Here is a 21558-nt window from a genome sequence, read left to right on the forward strand (position 1 = left end):
GGTGCCTCCCTCGGCCTCTGGGCTTCAAAGCCTTTGTTCAGTCTGAGTGGCTGTCAAAAATATCCACACTCACTCACCTTCCAGCATAAAAGTCTCTTACATCTCTGCAGACAGCCTGGGATGACGACGTGTGGTCTCCAGAGCTGCTGTGAGAAGCTGTTGTATGCACGTGTTGTGGTGGACATGGTGCCCTACAGGTGAGGCGGACAGCTGTGTGTGCTGCGGCAGAAAAGAGACCGCGTGTGTTGCTGTCGATGGCGGTCATGTCGGACAGTTCACTGCCAGGCCACTCTGAGCTGTGTTCCACGAGGCACCAAGTTACTTGGCGTCTGTGGGACTCGGCTTCTCTCTAGGCTGCGAGACCTGTCCACCAGGTCTTGACGTGAGGTCTGCCATACCAGACCTCGCCTCTTACTTGCTGGGTGTTGCTGTGTGTTTGGGGCACAGCTGCCATGAACATTTCTGCTGCCTGCAGCTTAGCAGTGTTGTGTGTCATGCCGACGTGGTGCGAGGTCCCCTGTAGGCAGCATGGCTGTTCCTGAGCCCATATCCAGGCCTAGCCTCTAATGCCTTGTGCTGTGTCCGCACTTCAACAGGCTGCTCGGCTGCATCTGTGTGGCAGCTTGGTGCTGTCTTGGTGGGGGGGTGGGCAGGGAAGGCTTCACAGCTTGTCCTGCAGCTGTGGCAGTGATGCCATCTGCATCTTCCACAGCAGAACCACCTGGTAGTGGCACTGGGGAATGGAGATCACGGGCCTGGATGGGCCTGCGCCAGATAGGGCACAGCTGAACCGTTCAGGTGGCACTGCTGACAGCCAGGCAGATGGAGCCATTAGTCACTACTGACAGCATCCGTCCCAGCAACAAGGCTGGTCTGGGGCTTCCCCAGAGGCACTAGAGAAGACTGGTCCAGCTGTTCCTCCCTGGCAAGGTCTTCCTCACAGAAGGGGAAAGAGCCACTATCTAGTTGCCTAGTCTTAAAGGCTGGGTTAATCCTGTTCCTGAAGATGTTTGCTGCCCACCTCTGCAGTCTACAAAGTTTTTCCTGCTTAAATAGAAATGTTTTAAATGTGGAAAAAGGCTCCCTCTGAAAACAGGATCATTGTTTTTTTTATCAGGACACTTCCCTAGGACCATAGGTTCAAATAGCAGGAGGGCAGGTCAGGCTTTGACCAAACCCCAGTGCTCCTCTGGAGCCGCTCACCCCTGCCAACATACAAGGCCCCCGGTTTCTCCATCAGCTCTTCACTGAAATCTGGACACGGCCCCTGCTGAAGTCCACACGGCTGCATCTTCACTACCGTTACACCTGCAAAGTGGGATAAAGCCGGGCTGGGGATGTCTTGCCGTGCTCTGGGCACGTGCTTGTTTGGGATTACCTCTGGTCTGTTTGCACAGCACACGGGGTCCCGATCCACGACCGTGTGCTGCAGTCAAATCATTTGTGAACGCTGAGCAAGAGCCTGAGCCAGCAGCGACCCAGCCTGCCCTCACATCACCAGGTGCAGCCTGTGCGGCCAGGTCACAGGCCACAGGCCACGCTGCTACCCTGGATTGCAGCGCTGAAGGCCTCGCAGCCGAGGCACCAGGCCTGTGTACGTGACGGGCTGAAGATGCCACTGGGAATGAGGCTCCAGGTGTGCTTTGAACCAGTTTTTATTGCAAATCATGTTGTTTGGGGGACAGTCCAATCTTTACAAGTCTATGCGATTTACAATTACAGAAAAACCCCGTGTCTTTTAAGAACATCATCTGTAGCAAATCGGTTTTGTGAAAAAATATATTCAAAAATTTAAATAACAAAAGAAAATTAAGTTCACAGTGGAAAAGACCCCACAGAAATGTTAAAAATACTTTATCAGTGTCTCACACCTCTCATTAGTCCTGGTTTCGGGGGGCTTGCAGAAATCAGGAGAGTCAATTTACTTTGACAACCCTGTAAAGAAATCGAGCAGCATTCTTACTCCTGATGAGCCAGGAAGAGATTGTAGGCAGACAGTTTTCAGCTAGCCCTAAAACTGGTGTTTGGTGTCTTACCTACTGGCTTGCTTCACAGATTTGTATCTCCTTGAGGGACAGCGCGGGAGTGCTGCAGCACTCATTTGCTGCAACACAAATCTGTTTGTCCCCTGCAAGAGCAGCGATTCAGTCAGGTCCTCTTTCCACATTTCTTTTTAAGTAAAGACGAGAAGTTTATCTGGGCATCCTGAAGGAGAGCCAGGGACTCCTCCAGCCCCTCGCTCCTGCCAGTGGGATGTCAAGCCTGCTAACACTCTCCTGGTCAGAAGGGGGGCTTCAGGGCCATCGGGCAATTCCAGTCTTAGGGCTGAACCAGCAGTGACCAAGGAGTGAATTTCTTCCCTTAGTGGGAGAGCCCCAGCCAGAAGCTCAGCTCTGCAGGGCCTGCCTGCCTGGTAGTAGCTGCTCTATTAAAAGCACACCCTGTTCAACGCTTGGCCACAAACTGGCCAACGCTGTGCTCATAACTTGCAGAGTTCAACCAGTTTCCCTGTGGCAGCTAGCGCTGGATACAGTCCATTGCTAGAGCACCTGAAAGCAGCACAATTAAACCTCACTAAAACACAGGCAGAAAACAGACTGAGCAGATCATTCCTGCAGTGACGGTATCTCTCTCATCAGTAATGGTAACTCGGACTGCACGGACTGAAACTTAGCCTGATATAGTTTGGATGATGAGGCTTGGTAAGTGGACTGGCTCACTGTCTGGTCTTAGTAACCTTCCCTTTGTTTGTTAGAATCCAGAAATATTTATGCAACAGTTAAATACTTTCAAGAAGCAAAATTCATGTAGGATTTTCTCCAGTGGCATTGTGTGGCGCATGTGGATTCACATCTCTGAGCTCTCTAGATAAGAGCAGATACTTGTGTAAAATCTTCCTAACCAGTATTTGTTATAAAGATGATGAAATGTTAATTATTTCAGACTTCCATGAGCCTGCTCCATATCACTTGTTTGCACAGTCCCTGACATACGGTGATGGAGAGGGAAAGCTGCACCCAGCAGCGACAGCGATAGCAGGAGGAGCAGGAAGCAGTGCATGTCCTCAGAGAAACCTGGTGGGTGAGGAGTTAGTGTCAAGTTTCACCCAACACAACTTAATTGCCTGTTAAAAGTTCACCACATTTCTTATAGGGGGCTAAGCGTCCCCTTGTAGCACTGCAGCTGGTGATGCAAAGGCCTGCTACTGACCCTCTGCAGGCAAGTGTCACCTTCATGCACAAGGGCCAAGTCGTCACAGGGCCGCTCTGGTGGAGTCCTGAAGTCAGGCATCGACTCTGGCAGATCTCAGGGGATGAGCAACGTTACAGCTAAGTGGCATCTGGGCAGCTCTGAGCCACTCTACTGTAAATGCTGAACAAATAAAGTGATCCGCTGCTGTATACATCCAAATTCTCAGAACAGTTTAGCAATGCAATCAGCAATTCATTTCAAGGCAGTTCAAATACTCCTACTGGATCCTTTCCTAAGCTAAGCCTAGTCCAAGTACCTACCACCTGCAGGGTGGTGTAATTTTCCTGATGGCTGGAAGAACAGTGGCACTGGAGCTACGGAGAGCTGCCATGAGCCAGTTGCTTGTCTGGCCTTGCCATGGTGGGAGAGGAAAATCCTGCCCCTAGCACGTAGGTTTTGGGATTGCACTCGGTAATGAAGATAGGAAGCTCTTCCTCTGTTAGTGAGACTCCCTGACCTGCTTTTTGTCACCTACTAATGCTCAACATGAGGTTTGTGCAGACTCTGTGGCAATGAGAGAATTGCTGCTGACATGAGCCATCAGATGCCAAAGGGACAGAAAAAGGAGGGGCATCATAGAGCTGGTCCCTGCCCTCTGTTCTCCTGCTGGGACAGAGCACCCCAGTAGGCTGGAGCGCGTTTTGCCTATACACAGTTCTCTGCATAATCCCTGTGAAGCTTTCATTTGTTCTGCTGCCCGTGCTGCCCCAGTGGTTTTACAGTTTGCAGGAGTTGGGACACAACCACCACAAAAACCCCAAACTGGGTTTTTCCTCCCACTAGAGAATGGCTTCCCACATCCTAGAGAAGCTACAGAGGAACAGGAATGCCCTAAAAAATGCATCTTGGACTTCAGCAAATACATACAGAAGTGCTGCAGCAGAGCAGTGCCTGGGAATGTCCTCAGATCAGCCTCTCGGTTGGTGGCATCTTGATCACGTTCCACATCTCCACGCGCGCACCGTCTTTCTCCTGCCGGCTGGGGCTGTACGTTCCCTGAGTGGCTCTCCTTTTCTTCATGGCAATCACTGAGCCTGCAATAACTGCCAGGAGCAGAGCTGCCCCTGCAGCCCCGACTGCTCCCACAACCGAAGAGTTGCTAAGATGTGCCCACACTGGCTGCTGTGATGGAACAGGGTTATTGCCATTACTCTCAGAGCTCATCTTCGTGAAATGTAATATTTCCCACCAGAAAAATATCAAAGCTGCTTCCTCCCTGCCCCCATTACCACTTCCCAATCACAGTTTTGAAGCACTTCCAGGCCAGTGAGAAGAACAAACCATTTTCTCAGGATTTTCAGAGCATGCGAAAGCTGCTTTGTGTAAAGCATCTCATGTAGCTGATAGGAAAGCCACTTGCTTTAGGCAGCTACCAAATACCCAGCTTCCCCCTCCTTGTCTGTTGGGCAGCAGTCCCCATCCGTTTGTAGCCTACAGGGACTGCCCAAGGGCCAAGATGAATGTTCTCCTGGCTGACACTTCGCACATTTTTACTGAACCCTTTCAGAATTGGAAAAGGTCAGGCATTTGGCGATAGGCACTGAACTGCCACGAGCACGGCAGGAACTCAAAGCTCCTGCTCCGAGTCAGGGCCGCGATCGCACACATCCTGTGTGGTACCCGTGGGAATGTCTAAAGCTTTACCCCAGGCAGCGGTCACTTGATAAAACGTGTTGATTGTGCAACGATGGCAGTAGTTCCTGACAGCTCTTTCCAGCGTTGCGTCTGTCAGGAGGCAGGAGTTCACAGCTGCTGTTGCTGTTGTGGAAATGGTGCCAGGGGGTTTCTACCACTCATCCCAACTGGCTTGAAACTGGTTTGAAAAGTTGGGAAAATTAAACACTGTATACAGTCTGGTCATAAATATGCTCTACACCTCTCCAGCTCTAACAAGAAAGTAGCTAGTTTTCTTTGCAACATAAGCATAAGCTGTTGTCGTAGTGCCTAATTACTAGTCTTTTGAAATAGTCTTTAATAATCTGATTGCGGTGTGACAGTGGGGCTAGGGACATCTCCTACCAGGTGCAAACACCTGAATGACTTGAAACCGCTCCTATGCTAGTTGAAGAAGGGGACAGTCCAGAGGAGAGGAGGGTAAAAAGCTCATTTTGAGCCAGGAGTCCAGCGGTGCACAACTGACAATGAAAAGTGAGCCAGCTGGAACAGCCATTGCTTAAACAATCTTCCAGGCACTTGTAAGTCCATGGCCTCCTCGCCATGCCTCAGAGGGACTGAGCTCGCGTGGATGTGCTGGAGCAAGTGCTGGAAAAGTCACAAGGTCTAAGCAGACCCTGGCGTGCATCTCCTTGCCATGGCAACACCTATATTAAGCGTTCTTCTGGTGGCACTTTCAGGACACTGTCCATCTCCAAGCGCGCTCCTGCCACCTCTTGCTGGCTGGGGCTGTAGGTTCCCTCTGACTGGCGCCTCTTCCTTGCAGTGAGAATCATGAATATGAGACCAATAATAACCAGAAGTAAACAGCCACAGGCTACAGGGACAGCTACTTCAAGTAATGGGAATGGGAAGAAAGCACCTGGAGTCCCTTTCTGTAAAAGAAATTAATGGAGACACAATAAGAGCCCAGTCAGTCATTGTAGGGAACTGAATGCAGCTTATTCATGCTCGGGAAGTCATGGGAGCCCAAACTGGCAATGCCTTGGCCCACAGAGAGACAGAAATCATGGGGCTGGAGGGCAACTGCAGAGGGAAATGCTGGGCTGGCTCAGTCCTCAGTCTGCCATCACACCGCATGCACATTTCTTACACCAAACCAGCCAGCTGAGGACCCTGAAGGATCATTGCCTAAAGGCCTCTCCACGTGTCTGAGCTCATTAATGGGTGTGGGCATTGATCAGCGGCTGTCCTCAGCCTTCAAAAAGGCCAGCGTCTCTCACCTTGGTGCGTATCAGACGCAAAAAGCTGAGCATCACCAGTGGGATAGTTAACAACACTGCTAATTCGGGCAGGCCGGCTGCAAGAACAGAGGAGAGGGGGAACTTGCTGAGCTGGGGTCAGAGCTGACAGAGTAAAGCCAACTGCATGCAACTCATGGGGCTGATCCCAGGGCTGGAAAACTACTACAGAAGACAGTCTGAATGAACCCATAAGGAAGAACACCTGTTTTTAGCAAAAGCAGGATTAGAGTCTGGTCTGCGCATCAGAGATGGTTAGAAGAAGTGAAATGGTCGAACTAATGTCACATGCTCCATACGCTCCTCCAAAGGGTTTTAATATTACGTATGGCTTGTCACGGCGGGCAGCTCCTGGAGATGCAGCTGCCTGTGCAGCCAGGACCCAGGACTGGGGGTCTTGTACTGTGAGGAGATGCAGACTACCTGCTGGCTGGGTGGGCCGTGCTGGGCAGGAACCAAATGCCTTGACAAAACATGGAGGTAAGTCGAGGAAGGGCCCTTCTGCAGACAGGGATGGCAAGAGGATGGCTGGTTTAGCAATTCCTCTGCTAGTGCTTTAAGAGTTTATATAGCTGTTAAGCTTTCTGCTGCATCAAGATTAAACCCACAGGCCTCTGTCTGAGAGCTTCCTTGCAGGACTGTATCTGGGACATAGATTACCATAAGCTGACTAAGAACAGATGTTTGCAGGGCTCAGCATTTAATAGAGCTGAGCGCCAGAGGAAAGGCTGCCTGGTACAAAAGCAAGAATTAGCAGAGCAAAACGATCTCTACTGCACGGGAGCCTCACAAGGCACAAGAACAACAAGAGGCTTTAAAATATTTAAATGGTAAATAGCCAGCTCTCAGTGCCTATGGCTGGATAGCTTCTGTGCTGAGCATTGCTGAAGTGTGATCTTCCAGCCCCCTACATGGAATTGTGTTTTTTAAAAGCTTAGGCGGTTCCTAGCTTCAAGAAATGCCTCTTAAGAGCAGGCCTAGACAGGTGCTGTCTAATGGGGAATGTCAGGTGCTACCTCTTGCCACTGGGGAAGAAAGGAGAAAAGCAGCTGTGTTCACTTCATGCGCTGCTCTCATGACAGGCACCTGTGAGCTGCTCCGTACTTGGACAAGAGACCTGGAAGACAACCCCCAGGTGCTGAAGGAAGCTAGTGTATGACTGTGTGGCTCCTTCAGCATCAAAGGTGCCACAAAAGGAGATTAGGAAACAGCAAAAACATTGTGGGCTCTTGGGAGTTGCCTCATTGAAGTCTTTTTATTTACAAGGACAACCAGGCTAAAATGTGGTTACCTGTTGGGTTACAACCAGCAGGGTCTGAAGCTGGAAAAGATAAGAGAAGTTCTGCTGGAAGACTAAACACCTCTGCTTGCGCTGTGCATGCAGTCTGCCACCTCCCTGGCCTGTTGCGTGGGAGTGCAGGGGAGAGAACATGTTTAAAAATAGGGACGTGTGATGCTGGAGCCAGGACGCTGGGCAGGAGGCTCCAGCAGGTGCAGGTCAGGCAGCAGTTTTGGCCCCTTTTCATTCCAAGGGGTCACAGTCGGAGCTGAGCTGCTGCTATCCTTGACATAAACACCTTCCTACTGCTTCCTCCTGCATAGTTCAGACCCACACCAAGTGCCAAGAGTTAGGCTCAGCCTTTCACTAGTCCAGGAGAACAGACTCCGTATGTTTTAGGAGAAATTCACAGCAACTAGTGCCATCAGTAACAGTGCTAGCACCCTCTTCCCCACCATGGGCACGATGAACTAATGGCAAAAGGGGAAAACAATGTAAATAGGGAAAAGATGGCAAACAGTAATAGAGGAAATTTGTATGTAGGATCCTGTGACAGAAGAGATGTCTCAGAGCATCTGGCTGTGTTTGGCATGCAGATCAGAAAGGTAGAGTGGCCTCTGCAGGGCACATGCATTGATAACAGCAACAGCAGTGAAACCTGGTTTCCATGCATTTGGGGTTAGTACATTCCCAGGGGACCACACGCTCCCTGCCCATGCAAGTGGCATCAGAGACAATAGCTGGTAGTGAAGGGAGTAAACCATGCAGAAAGCTGCTTTCTACTCTGCTTTAGCACAGTCCTTCCCAGTCTTGCAGCATGAACTGGCAAAGTGGTTAGCAAGTCGGGAGTGTTAACGCTCAACCCTGCACCACGGACACAAGCTCTGAGTAAGCAGCAACAGAATATAGAACAGCTTTGCTAAGACCATTGTTCTCAGTAGCAGTCGTCCTGCTGGTAGGTGTATGAGAGAACTGTGTTCGTTTCTCCCTTAAATCCACAGCTTTTGGCCTTCCATTAGCCAAACATTTCTGGTCTCAGTGGTGATGGTAGCAGCTTTTCTTTCCAGATCAGGATCTTTTCATACTTATTGTCTAATCTGAAAAAAGCTGCAGTGAATTTTGGAGTCCAGCTAGAGAGCTATGGTGGCCTCAAGGTCTAAGCCTTGTGTGCGTATCCCTCCCAGCTCTACTCCTATCCAACCTGTTATTTCAGATACAACCATGTTTTCTTTTTGCATGGTTGTAATGAATGCTTCGGGTGTCCACTTGCAGCATGGCAAGCTCACATGCAGCCCTGCCTGCCTCTGGCTCAGATGCAGCTTGCTTTAGCATTGCCCACAGACCGGTACTGCCTAAGGGGCTCAGAGCACCAAGGAGCCTGGCTTCATGGCAGCCCAGGCAGACACTGAAAAATAGCTGCTGCATTTATGTACCACATTGCAAACTGGGCTAATGTTCAGGCCACTTACTGACTTCCTGCTCACCAGCCACCTCTGTGCTGAGTTCCTAGCCAAGCCTGCTAGTTTCCTGTAGCTGGATGCATGTAGGAGTGTAAAATATGTCCAAGGAAAGTTATTGGGGATGAACCCTGGCATCGGGATTCTCAGCTTGCCTCCAACTGGCCAAATTGCTGCTTCTGCTCCCAACAGCCCAAGCGGTTAGTAAAGGAGAGAGGGGGGCCTGCCAGTAGCAAGAGGAGGAAGGAATTACTTACATCAATGTCACAGTGCTCCCCGGTGTAGCTTGCACTGCACACACACTCATACTTGTTCACCGCATCCTGGCACGTCCCTCCATTCTGGCACGGGTTTGGATCACACTCGTTTATATTAATTTGACAGCTGCAAGGGGAGAGAGCATGGGAATTAAATGACAAGCGTCTCCTGCCTGCCACGACTCCAACAACATGCTCTGGGCTGCAGGGTGTGTCCTACGGCAGTGTGATCCTACAGCAGTGTCCTTTATCCTAAAAGCATCTCATGTGGGCCGTAGTAAATGCTGCTAGAAGGCACAAGGGGATGAATACTCGATCCATGTCACCACCACCTGCCATTTGGAGGTGTGAGAAACCAATGTGCCTCCCTAAGCAGCAGAGCAAATGCCAGCAAGGTACAGAGATGCTGCTGCCAGGAGTGAGTGCATAGGCTGGATGCACAAAAGCAAGGCTGCAGTTTCTGCTGGGAAAGGACAGCTCTTGGGCTCCAGGCAGTGCCCTTCAGCTTCATGGCTAACTGTGTTTTCTCTTCTCTAACGTGGTACAGTGCTGCTTTGTGAAACGCAGACATGTAGTTTAAACAAGAAGGCTTAGAAATGGGGCATGCTCTTAAAGGACAGACAACACTAGCACCGTCAGGCCTGCCCACTGCATGCCAGGGGATTGGGCTGTGGAGCTCCCAATTAAACATTGTAGGATCAATAACTGCAATGGAAAGGGCCTGCCCTGCTGTCCCAGCAGTGCCCAGGCTGGCAGAGATGGCACTTGGCCCCAGCACAACCTGCAGGGCAGACCACATTGGGGCAGCACTTACTTCCGTCCCGTGAAACCCGGCTTACAGGTGCAGTTGGCTCCCCACGGGCCACTGGTGCATTTGCCACCATTCAGGCAGGTGAAGTTTTTGCCACATTGTTCAGGAGGAAATGGCCATCTGGGAAAAGCAGAGACTGCTGTTACTGATGTCCTGTTCAACACGATGTACATGGACACACACATGTACCTACACGTGGTGCAGGGAGGAGGATGTCCCTGAGCAGTTAGGGACCATCTCAGCTGAGATGACCCCTGAGAGCTCCTCCCAGGGCTAAGCTTGGAGTGAGGCACGACTGGGATGGTGTGTGAACACTCATAGGTTGTATCAGGCCTGGGACTCTCTCTACGATTGCCTCGGTGAGCACCATAGGAGACAGAGCACCTGCCTGCCTGCTGCCCTTGCCCGACCATTCCCCAGAGAAGGCCAAAGGGCAGAGGCAGCTGTTCTGAGGTGCACCATCACTGCTGGATCTGCTGAGGCGGTTGAAGGAAAGGGGTGCTGTTTGCCACCGCAGGGACAGATGCTTTGGGAAGACGTGCTCAGTTTAGATGGTGGCAAGCGCTGCAGCATGTAATCACCACATGTGGCACCAGGCAGGTGTGTAAAAGGTACACTCCTTCGTGTATCTCAGACTGCCCCTCTCCCGCCCTCCACCCAGGAGGCCATCTCTGGGGCCAGGTCTAGCATGCCTGGACCCCGTCCATGGTAAAGCATGGCATACCACCTGGCAAAGTGTGCCAGGCCACCTGCAGGTCACAGCTGTATGCTGACATCTCCCTCCACGCGGTGAGATCAGTGAGACCCACTCAGCACCACACTGCTTTTCTAACCTCTCGCAAAGGCAAACCCCAATCCTCCAGGGACTGTCCTGTTCCCCACAGTGCCAGCAACCTGAGCGGGGCACTCACTCGCAGCGTGGGCCGGAGTACTGTGGCAGGCACTTGCAGGAATAGCCGGCGACTTCATCGACGCAGGTCCCACTGTGTAGGCACTGGTGCTGCCCACAGTCATCCACGTCCACATCGCATTTCTTACCCATGAATCCCGGGGCACATTCACACTGGAAGTCAGCCACCAAATCCACGCAGGTCCCGTGGACGCATGGGCTGGCCTGGCAGTCATCGATGTTGGCCTCACAGAGCGGGCCTGCCCACCCTGTGCTGCAAGCGCAGCGGAAGGAATCAAACAGGTCCTCACAAGTGCCAGCATTGAGGCAAGGACCTGACCCGCACACATCGGCCCCCGTGCAGCCCAGCTGGATGGCACTGCCCCCAGCCTGCAAGAACTGCTCGGGCTGAGGGTAAGGGAGGTGGGCAGTGAAGGGCAAATGGATTTCCCCAATGGTCACTTCTCCAAGGCAGCCTGTGAAATTCTCAGCCAGCACAATCAGTGCATTGGTCCTCAAGAAAGCCAAGTCCCCAGCCCTCCCCTGGAGAGTTGCGTTCATGGAATTGTCCAAATGAACCAGCCAGCGTGAAGAAAGTGCTGACGGCTCCTCCATGGTCAAAGAGACCGTGTGCCAGGCCCCGTCGGTAACAGGCATCTGACTCCGGAAGCTGGCACCCTCAATGCTGTTCCCACTGCTCATCTCCACGAGCAGGGAGGAGTTCTGGATGGCGATCTGGAGGGAGCCCACCGCTTCAGTGGCCCGAAGCAAAATGGCATCCGCGTCCCTGGTTCTGAAGTCCAAGCGGACACTGCTGAGTGTTCTGGTCACCGAAGCGTTGGTGGTGAACTCGGTGGCAGCATGGCCATAAAACGTAGCATTTGCCAGACCTGCAGGGAAGGGAGATAGTAATAGGGACCTGGGAAGCCCAAGTCTTACCTGGACTGTAGGCACTGAAGTGCCACTTGTGTCTGAAAGTGGATGGGTATGCAGCAGGGATGGATGGATATGCAGCAAGTAGCAAGAGGTCTGGCACAGTGAGGAAATGTCAAGCTAGAAAAAGAAAAATGCAACCCACTAGGTGAAGGTTGATCCAGGGCAGGCCCCTGAGACAGGTCACGGCCTGCATCACACTCAGGCCAGTTCCGTCTCTGCCTTGCTTTCCCTACTACCTATAGCAACTGAGTAGGTGGGAACCCTGACAAGCAAGAGCTGATCCGCTAGGAAGCTTCCCTTAGCACTTACAGACATAGCCTGCCGGGACATCCATGCAGGCGGTGGCTTTGGGACAGGGGTCACTTTCACACCAGACTCTTTCCTCGCAGGTTTTCCCCGTGAAGTTTGCTGGACAGCTACAGCTGAAGTCATTCCAGGTGACAGTGCACACCCCACCATTGTGACATGGCTTGGACTGGAAAAAAAGGAGAGCTTTGTTCAGGAGGGGCCAGTTCACCTGTGGCTAGAAGAATGAGTCGGACAGAGGGGAGCTTGACAGCCAGGACATTGGAGATGGAGAGGGAGAGAGGAGTAATGCTGATTAAAACAAGGACAGCCTAGAGGGGCGACCAGAGGCTTGAGCACCCTTGTCCTGTCTGGTGATCCTGCTTCTGCCTGCGTGTCCGGCTGCTGCAGTGGTGATGCCCACAGCATGGGGCAGCCTCCACCTAGAAGCGCAAGAGCTACTGGCAGGGCATCCTCCATGTGGACCTCTGACTTGGACTGTTCTCTCTGCTGAAGTGGCTGTCTCCCCAGGAAGGTCGGCAATCCCATGTGCTCCAGCAAATGCTTGGAGACAGGTACATTGGGTTTGGGGTCTTCTCTGGGGCACTCAGTTACAGGGGGCCAAGGGGAAACTGAGCTCTGGCCTGCTGCAGGCTATGAACTGAGTCACCTGCATAGCCTAGTGCCTTTGGTTGGCTTCTGTTTGTGGCACGCATGTGGACAGGCAACTGTGTGCTGTGCCCTAACTTGGTGCTGCTGCAGCTTGGAGGAAGGGGCTCTGCCCAGGGGCTGGCTCCTACAGACAGGCACAGTGCTCATATTTGAAAAGCCATCCTGTCACAGAAAGGAGCGAGAATGAGACGGGAGGGAAGCGACGTGGGAGTGAGACCCGGATGAACTGATGGTCACATGCCACACAGAAAAGCGGGAGATGTTCCATACTACACCTGTCGTGTGACATTAGGGTCATTTCTTCTGGGAACAGCCTCTCCTTTGCTGCCCACTCCTTTGGTAGCATGAAGAAGACAGCAAGGAAAACACTGGCTACTGATGCACCAAGAAGTCTGATAGTACTAGATAATTAGCGATTAATTGTGTGCAGTTGAGAATAGCCATCCGGAGCTAAAGGCCAATTCTAAGTCATTAAAAACAAATAGAGAAGGTGCCAATCCCTGCAGGTTTCATTCCATCTCCTTTAACTGAAGCATTTGACATTTGGTGGCATAAGAACAGAGCACATCATAACAGTAATCCTTAGCACCTATATAGCACTTCCCCTTCCCCAGGTGCTCTGCAAACACTGGCTAATTATAACCTACGAAAATATCTTCACTGTAGTTTGCAGGTGCAGGTGGAAACAAAACTGTGAGGCACAAAAGGAAGGGTGAGAAACACTGGAGGCAAGTATCAAAAAGTCCCTGGAAACAACACCAGGGAGGAGCGGCAATACCTCCCTGCAAGGGCTGCAGGGAAGGCAGGCAGGTGGGGCAGGGAGAAGCACCATCCAGCACAGGAGGGAGGAGAGAGCTTCTTCCTTTAAGGACACCCAAAGACGTCCTTCTGCGCCCTGCCCAAGTAGTGCTGGACTCAGTCGTCACTAACATCATAGACTGTCATGGGACAGAGACTGGAGCGTCTCTGGGGTGAATGGCTTAGAGGGTACAAGGGGGTGGTGAGGGGCCTAGGGGCAGGCAGTGCTTACAGGTTGTGTGCACCAGGTGTCAGCCCCCGAGGAGGCTGCAGTGTGCGCAGGAGACAGTGGACTATGGAAATGCTGAGGGGCTGGGTGCTATCACCATTTGTACCATCTGATGGAGCGGGCTGTTGCCTACAAAAGTGCATGCCTCTCTGAACTAGTTAGTCTCCAAGGTGCTGCCCTGCCATTAGCACTTAAACAGTCACCTTTTCTTGGACATCATGCCCATAGCCTTGTAGCCCTGCACATTTGCTTGTGATCAGCCCCCGCACACCCGTGCAGAGAAAACAGAGCATTCCTACCTTGCAGGTGTCGTCAGAGATGCAGCCCTGCACGAGGCCAGTAGTTCGTCCCATGTATGCCTCCTGTGGTAGGCTGTAGTTGTCTGCCTGATGAGCAAAAAGCTCCAGGCGATGGTTGTTGAGCTGGATATCTTGAAGACAGCCTTTAAAATAGCCTCCCCATGTCCCCATGCTTTCTTGCTGAGGAAGCCTGCCAACATGCACCTCATGGCCAGCTGCAAGAGGCCTCATGACCAGGTCCCCGAGCTCCACCTCTCTGTCTGAATGACTAGCGTAAGCTACTCCTTCTCTGAAGGAGAGTGTCACCAAGTGTCTCTTCCCATCAGCCAGCGCTTCTGAGAGCGCCATGGGGCCTGCAAACGGTGTCTCTAGCAGAAGCCGGCCATCCTTCAGGTACACAGTGAAGCAGGGTTCAGTCCCATCATGCACCTGCAGCACCAGGCCCTCTGGCTTCAGCGTGCGGATGAAAAAGGAAACACTGAAGTCAGCCATGGGGTTATCTGCAAGTGTGAAAGAGGCCAAGCTGTAGGAATCTTCCAGGCCAAATGTTGCTGCCGGATACTCTGGAAGGGAAAGGAAAGGTGCATCATTTCTGCAGGAGGGCAACGCAGGTGCCTTGGGATGTTTCGAGCTACAGCACCTCACTTGGCTTTTCCTCCTCCAGACTAGCTTCTTTCTGTGTGCTAAAGGAACAGGACGTCTCATCCTACTGCCTCTGGCAAGCCAGTCCCAAAGGCTTAGGGTGGCAGCATCCCTGCCATTTGTAGAGGACAAGTCTGCAGGGGCTGCCAATGGCAGGTTTTGCTTGGGAAGTTTAAGTGATAAAACTGCTTTTTTAAAACTCCCAGCCCCACAACAGCAGAGGCACGTCTGTCCCTACTATGTTTCAGGAAGAGGAGTGCAACAGGAAGCACAACAGAATTAATACCAGCCCCGCAGGAATGTGAAAATGCAAAAGAGTGTTAGCTCAGCCGAGGTTTCCAATTCAAGAGCTGTCTCAACTGACACATTTAGTCTACAACACCTAAGCTCCTGAAGAGCAAGTGAACGGACTTCACGGCCCTTCCGCAAGCGCTGCAGCTGGCACAAAGAGGAGGTCTGAGCATCTGGGCCTGGCTGGAATAATGCATGTGCTATGGACCTGGCAATCACTCCAGCAGGAGCTGGCTCTGCAGTGTCACAACACAGAACAGGATTTGATGGAAATTATGTTTATACCTGCTTCCTCGGTCTTTGGTTACACAGAAAAGGCTATTGCCTCCCCCGAGAGCGAGGTAGTTAGCCATGGGACAGGCAAAAGGCAGTATGGATTTGCACCTTTGTAGACTAACTCATTTACAAGAGCTTAATATTATGTCTCTGATTCTGTTAGTCTATGAAGGTGCAGTTCTGCCCTGCCCACAGCTTCACAGCCAGTGTCAGCATCTCCAAGCATTCATTGCCAAAGGAGCTACCAGGTGCTGTCACTTGACATTTACCATATGAGCAGGTGAAGCCTTCATAAGGCCTGGAGCAGTTGCACCTAAAGGTTGCCCAAAGGTCCACACACGAGCCTCCATGAGAGCAGGGCTGGGCCTGGCACCACTCTGTCCTGTCACAGCCCAGTGCTGCCAGGGAGGATGCATTGGGAAGGAGATCCAGGGGAAGGACAGCCTGGGAATCGACCTGCAGGTCCTGCAAGCAGCCGATGTAACCCTGCCGGCTGCGCGTGGTGTTGGCTAGCCCGCTGCCATCAACCCCCCCAACGTAGGCTTTCAGGAAGGGTGGTGGGAGCAGAGCGGCACTGTCCCCAACCACAGCGCTCTGCAGACAGATTCCTGCATCACAGGATTCGTGCCACAGCTTTAACTCCACTGAGTCCTGCAGAAGAACCTCAGCTTTATGCCACTGGCCATCATCAACCTTCAGTCCCTCCAAGGCCAAAGAGGATTTGGCGTTGTTTCTTTGCACCCCTGCATGCAGTGTGCCACCAGAGAGCTCCAGGAACAGGTATGCTCCTTCCTGGCCTCGGTAAAAGAGGATGCCATCAGGCAGTGTGGTTCTGAACCGGAGGGACACGCTGGCCATGGGAACTCCTGCCACGTCCTTCCTGCTCCAGCCGCCTGTGGACATGTCAATTGGGAGAAATGTCCTGGAGGCAAAGGAGAAGGTTGTTGGGGTTGAGCATGTGGCATCGTAGAAGCCAGACTGGCACTGGCAAAGGTGGCCGTGGCTCCCTGCCACATACGTTGGGGTGCAGAGGGCCTCGTTTTGGCAGTCATGTGTCTGGCAGCCGGTGAGCTGGATGGAGCAGTTCTTCCCACCCCATACAGTGCCATTCTGGCTGGGGATGCAGCGGCAGGTGTAGTCAGCAATGCCATCCTCGCAGGCAGCCCCGTTCTCGCAGGGGCCATCTTCGCACTCATTGATGTCAACGGCACACTCCACGCCTGGGAAAGAGATTGAGAAACAGGCTCTTACTGCAGATGATTGAGGCCCCCTCTCCTGCAGTACCCAGCTGGGAAGACCACCACTCCCTCCCCATCACAGGCAGCTTTTTGGACTGTTCCCATTCAGTGAAGCCACCATGGGCCCAGCTCTGCCAGCAAGGGGCTCTGCACTTACTGCTGCCTGTCCACAGGACACAAATGAGTCAGAGATGGAGTGGGCTCCTCTGGTCATCTAACACTGCCCTCCCAGCCACCGCAGGTCTGTCTTCTAGCTTACGGAGCTCTCTCCAGTCATCGTTTACAGAGCCCCTGGCCCTGGCTGTGTTTTGCCAATGGATCTACATGCTGCCCGGGCCCGGGTTGCACCAGAGAACACTAGAAAGGCAAACTGCAGAGGAAGACTTAGCTGATTGGACCTGCTGTTGCATTTACAGGAACTGATGGAATCATAGCAAGTAGGGCGGGAAGGGCCCTCAGGTCATCTAGCGCAAACCCCTGGCCGGTGCTGCATCACCCCTGCCTCAACTATTCCAGCCTTGCACTTACACCCGCCTAAACTATCCCAGAAATGCTTAGGGGTGATGTTCTTACCACACACTCACTGAACTCAGCACTGAACAGTCCCTGTGAAGGAAATGGCATAAACATCCTTGGACTACAGCAGGCTTGTTTTGTAAGGCTGCTAACTGTGTCCCAGCAGGACCAGAAAGGTAAAGAAGCCCCTGCAATCAGCAGGGTTTAATGAAAACCGGCTGTTGTGCTCCTACGTGTCTTCAGGCTGATAAAGGTAAAACACTTTCTGAAGGTAAAACTGCTGCTTATCTAGCCCAACAACATTAGTTCCCACTAATCTTCAGAGCTGCACAGATAAGCTAAACATGGATTATCCAGCTGTAATGACATTATAGAGTCCAACCAGCCATCATGCATGGGATAGAGGCAAGGAAAAGAAGGAATCTGAGCACAAAGGAAGTCAATCAAAAAATAAAAGACATTTAAAAAGAAAAACCACTGGGGAGCCAGGGTCAATGTGTTGAACAGCTTGAAGAGTAGCTGGAGGCAGATGAGGGGATGTGGTGATGCTAGAGTAGGAGCAGCTATAGGACGATAAAGAAGATAAATGGGGCCTCTTGAATGCACGTCCTGGTTTGGTGCCACCAAGGCGCACCAGGCCACACCTAAATGCAGCACCTTGTAGAGTCACCCAGTGAGTTGACTCCCCTCAGGCCCTCCCCAAAAAGCTCTCTTTAGCTGCTCTTCAGGCCAAGACTTCTGCCACTGGCCGGGGAAGTACTGCCTCGAGCTGCACAAGAGTCACGTTAGTCACCACCCATCTGGTTCCAGACGGTACTTCCCTCCCGGTCTCTAGGGTTCACCTACAAACACCACGAGGCAGTGTGGCAGGCCCGGGAGGCGTGGGGATCTTCCACCCAGCTAAGGTGGGTCTGTGCTGTGATTAATGCTAAGCCAGCACTGATCCGTAAGAAGGACAGAGAGGTACCTGAGATGCTGCGCAGAACACTGCTCCTATGGATTAAGAGCAGACAAGCGCTGCATTTGAACAGTAACCGCTGGCCTGACAAAGAGCTGAGTCAGTGGGCAGTCAGTGCTGCTTCTGACATGGTCGCCGATGCCAGAACCCGCTCCATGCAGACAGCTAAGCACTTTCTGCACAGGGACTTGATGAGCTAAGCACTTAGTACCTGCCCAGTGCTCCTGAGTCCAAATGCTTCTGCATATGGAAGGAGAGTGTTGCAGGTTGTAGGGGAATCAAGATTTATCTGCAGGGATTTCAATATCCAGCTGCAGCCATACATGAAGGGAAGGAGCTATTGCAAGCAGAGCTCGTTGGGCTGCCCTCGCTCTGAAGCAGCTCAGGAACAGAGCAGAAGCCTCCGGCTGGAGTGAAAATGGGTCAGCAAGGGATGCTACAGGTCACACTGGGGGCAGGGGTCTCGTGAGGATTCACATTTGCTGACAGAAGCAAATTCCAGGGCAGGGGCCTGGCTACTGAGTGAACCAAAGATGATTCTTAGGTCCAGCACAGGGTTTGGGATGCTGCCTGGCAGGGTCAGGCTGTAGGTGTGCCCAAGCCAAAGACCGGGTTGCTGAGAGTCGCGGCTGGTGGGGACTGCAGCCCTGGCCAGCTGTGGGTAACTGGGACACAGCTCTAAGAAACACAGCAGAGGAGTGCTGGGAGAGAGGGCTCCAGCCAGAGTGGGCTAGGAGGGAAAGAGCACGCCCAGCCGAGCAGGGGTTCGGTCTCAGCCTGGCAAACGGAGGGAGCCGTGCGAGTGAAGAGGTGGGAGGCCTGGAGCAGAAATCCGTGCAACTCCCCACGGAAACAGCAGCAGGCAAGTCTGTTTGTACTGTTTCCCAGGCTCCCAGATGGCACCTGCGGTGTGAGCTCTCTGCCAGGTGGCAAATTAATCCCTGTGGTGAGTGCACCACCCCGAGTTTGTGGCTAATTAAACACCAAGCTCTCCCTGGAGATAGCGATGTTTTGATTTCTGCTACGTTTTGTTTGGAATGGGTAAAAAGTATGAGCCACCACTTCGGACCGCGGCATGGCCTGGCCATGTCTGCTGCTCTGTGACCTAGGTGCAGGAGCACAGCGAGGCGAGGGGGAGAGAGATGGGTGGCTGCAGCCAGAGGCCAGTGCTTCCCAAACTGACCAGCACCATCTTCACTGCTGCTGCCTGCAAACAACCAGCCCTTCCAGAGCCTTTCCTCTGCTCCGCGGGGCCAGTGAAGTGCACTTGCCTTTGGCCATTGGAGTCTGAAACCATTGCAAGAGGCAAGGGAGATCTGTCCAGAGAGTCCTACACCTCACTAACAGCAAATGTTTGCTCTCACCTACCAGGCCAAGCAACTCTCCCTCCCTGTGGTGTTTACAGCCACCCAGAAACAGCTGCCCTGCCCTGTGCCCCCACCCCTGCCACTCGGATTTGGCTGTCAGCCCCCCGAGCCTGCTGAGTTGTTTATCGTCTGTCTCTGAACACCAGCCAGTCTGTCAGCTGCTTTGGTAACACTGGAACTTAGAAACCAAGTCAGCCACAGGAGAAGGAGATTTCCAGTCCGCGCTACCTGCTAGATGCCAACTTCAGCATCCCAGAGGGGATTTCAGTTTTGTGTTTTGGCTGCAAACAACAGAGTGCAAATGCAGCTGGGAACACAAAGAAGAAAGCAAAGGAAATCACCCCATTCCAGGAACAACACAACCTTTGCTCTGGGCCATGACAGCGGCAAAAAGATGTAGACTATTTCCTGGCCTGTACCTGTTATGCCAGACTTCCTCGGGCACAGGATGCTCACATGTCTTCGCAATCCTTCTGCCATGTTTTTAAAAACTCTGTTTAAACTTTCAAGTGAAGTCCTGAGAAGCCGCACAGAGAGGCGTGAGCACACACCAGCTCAGGTGTTAGGAGAACTGGCCTTAATTCCATGCGACACTTCTGTCATAAAAACAAGTACCTTTTACCTTTACAGACTGTGCTGCGCTGTGTCTGAGCCCCTTAGGCTGAAATTCACTGGTAATAAAGGAAATGCCAGTATATTACAACATCCACTCAGATCACGGTATCACTGCATAGCTATTTTTAACTAGGTAAGAAATTCATTAAGTTTAATATGTAAAAAAAGGACAAACTAACACACATCAGAGAAAGCTGCTATTTGAACATGAAAGACTAAGTTGCTGTCAGAAGATTTATTTGTAAATACACTGGTTAATGTATAAGTGTTCAAGCTAATAATTACATTAATCACAGCTTGTACCTTGGGTCTGGTCCCATTCTAGGATTTACTACACTATGGAAGCCTCTCGTTTCCACTGCTTTCAAAAGGCAAAGCCAAGTTTCAGCCATCCCATGCTAGGTCTGCCACCCAGATATCTCTAGAACAATCACCGTGGTATCTGGTGAATGGCTGTGCGCGCCAAACACCAGTGTCACTGTGGCTATTCCTCAGCGTGGCTTTGAGAACGTGTTGTACGTGCTACATATTATATATGACGCCTGTCACCTGTATATGCATGAGAGAGTCTCACGTAGCAGGCAGGTGGGTAGATATCCCCGAGGGGAGGTCTGTTAATGCAGGGCGCAAGCGCTGCCAGTCTTTCCAGCAGCACCATGTGCCACAGCAGTGATGCTCACTGCTCAGCAGCACCTTGTCCTTTCTCCAGAGGACAGCTACGGTCCAGCAGCCCTTCCCATGGTGCGTCCTAATTAGGATTTCCCTTATTGTACAGGAACAACCTAAAGCAGAGAATTAGCCGCAACAAACCTGTTCCCTGCGATGACATGGTTGCTTGCATCACTACCACCATTTCCATAGCAACATGCAGTTTTGCCCTTTCTCTCGCCAGGCGTTTCTACGCGGGGAGTTGGGAGGATGGGGCAGTGAAAGACTCAGAACTTTCCTTTCAACCATAGAGCCATGCTGTTCCACACAGGATGTTAATGCCTTTAAAAAGCCAGATAAAGGGAGGAGAGCAAAGCAAAGCTTGCACAGAGTGCAGCGAGAGATGGTGAGGGGGTCCAAAATGCATCTGAACGCGAGGCAGGCGCCCACACTCCGAAGCAAACGCCTGGGCTTTGGTCCCTCCCAGCAAAGAGGAGAATCCACTTTTTAAGGAATGCGGCTTTCTAGCAAGGCCCTGCCTGGGCTGTCCCCAGATCCTTACAGTCAGTGGCAACTCCTCAGCCCTCCAGTTTCCAAGACAAAAAAAATGAGCTCCTTTCACAATTAAACCACCTGCCTCTGACAAGAGCTTCTCCGATCAGGTCTAGCGCTTCTCCCACATCTCCAGCTACTGCTGACTATACAACTGAGCCATAGCTCCCTTGCTAGGCACATACACGTGCACACACATACATACACACACACCCCTATTTATCTACAACATCTGTCATTACCTGCTAGGAGATAAATTCCACCCACGATCACACCAACCAGTGCAGATTTCATGGCTGACTCCTTGCAGACATTTATGACAGTGACAGACGAGGAGGGGGGTGGGCTGGGGGGGGGAACTATAGGCTGGCCTGAA

General features: G+C 52.1%; 1 protein-coding gene across 1 annotated transcript in view; it reads right to left on the bottom strand.

Annotated features, from left to right (window-relative positions):
* Window positions 1-647: 647 nt before the first annotated feature.
* The window catches only part of CRB2 (crumbs cell polarity complex component 2), a 46996-nt gene continuing 26085 nt past the window's right edge, over window positions 648-21558 (bottom strand). Inside the window, exons 7-13 of the mRNA XM_090021942.1 lie at window positions 15558-16508; window positions 14080-14642; window positions 12106-12271; window positions 10883-11750; window positions 9975-10091; window positions 9161-9287; window positions 648-5801 (exon numbers count right to left, since the gene is read on the bottom strand). Of these exons, the coding sequence (XP_089878068.1) occupies window positions 5574-5801; window positions 9161-9287; window positions 9975-10091; window positions 10883-11750; window positions 12106-12271; window positions 14080-14642; window positions 15558-16508 (3020 nt within the window). The 3' untranslated portion in view covers window positions 648-5573. The remainder of the gene's footprint in view (window positions 5802-9160; window positions 9288-9974; window positions 10092-10882; window positions 11751-12105; window positions 12272-14079; window positions 14643-15557; window positions 16509-21558) is intronic.

Source organism: Crocodylus siamensis, chromosome 11 (genome assembly GCF_052110815.1).
Source record: "Crocodylus siamensis isolate JL-2025a chromosome 11, ASM5211081v1, whole genome shotgun sequence".
Lineage (NCBI taxonomy): Eukaryota > Metazoa > Chordata > Crocodylia > Crocodylidae > Crocodylus > Crocodylus siamensis.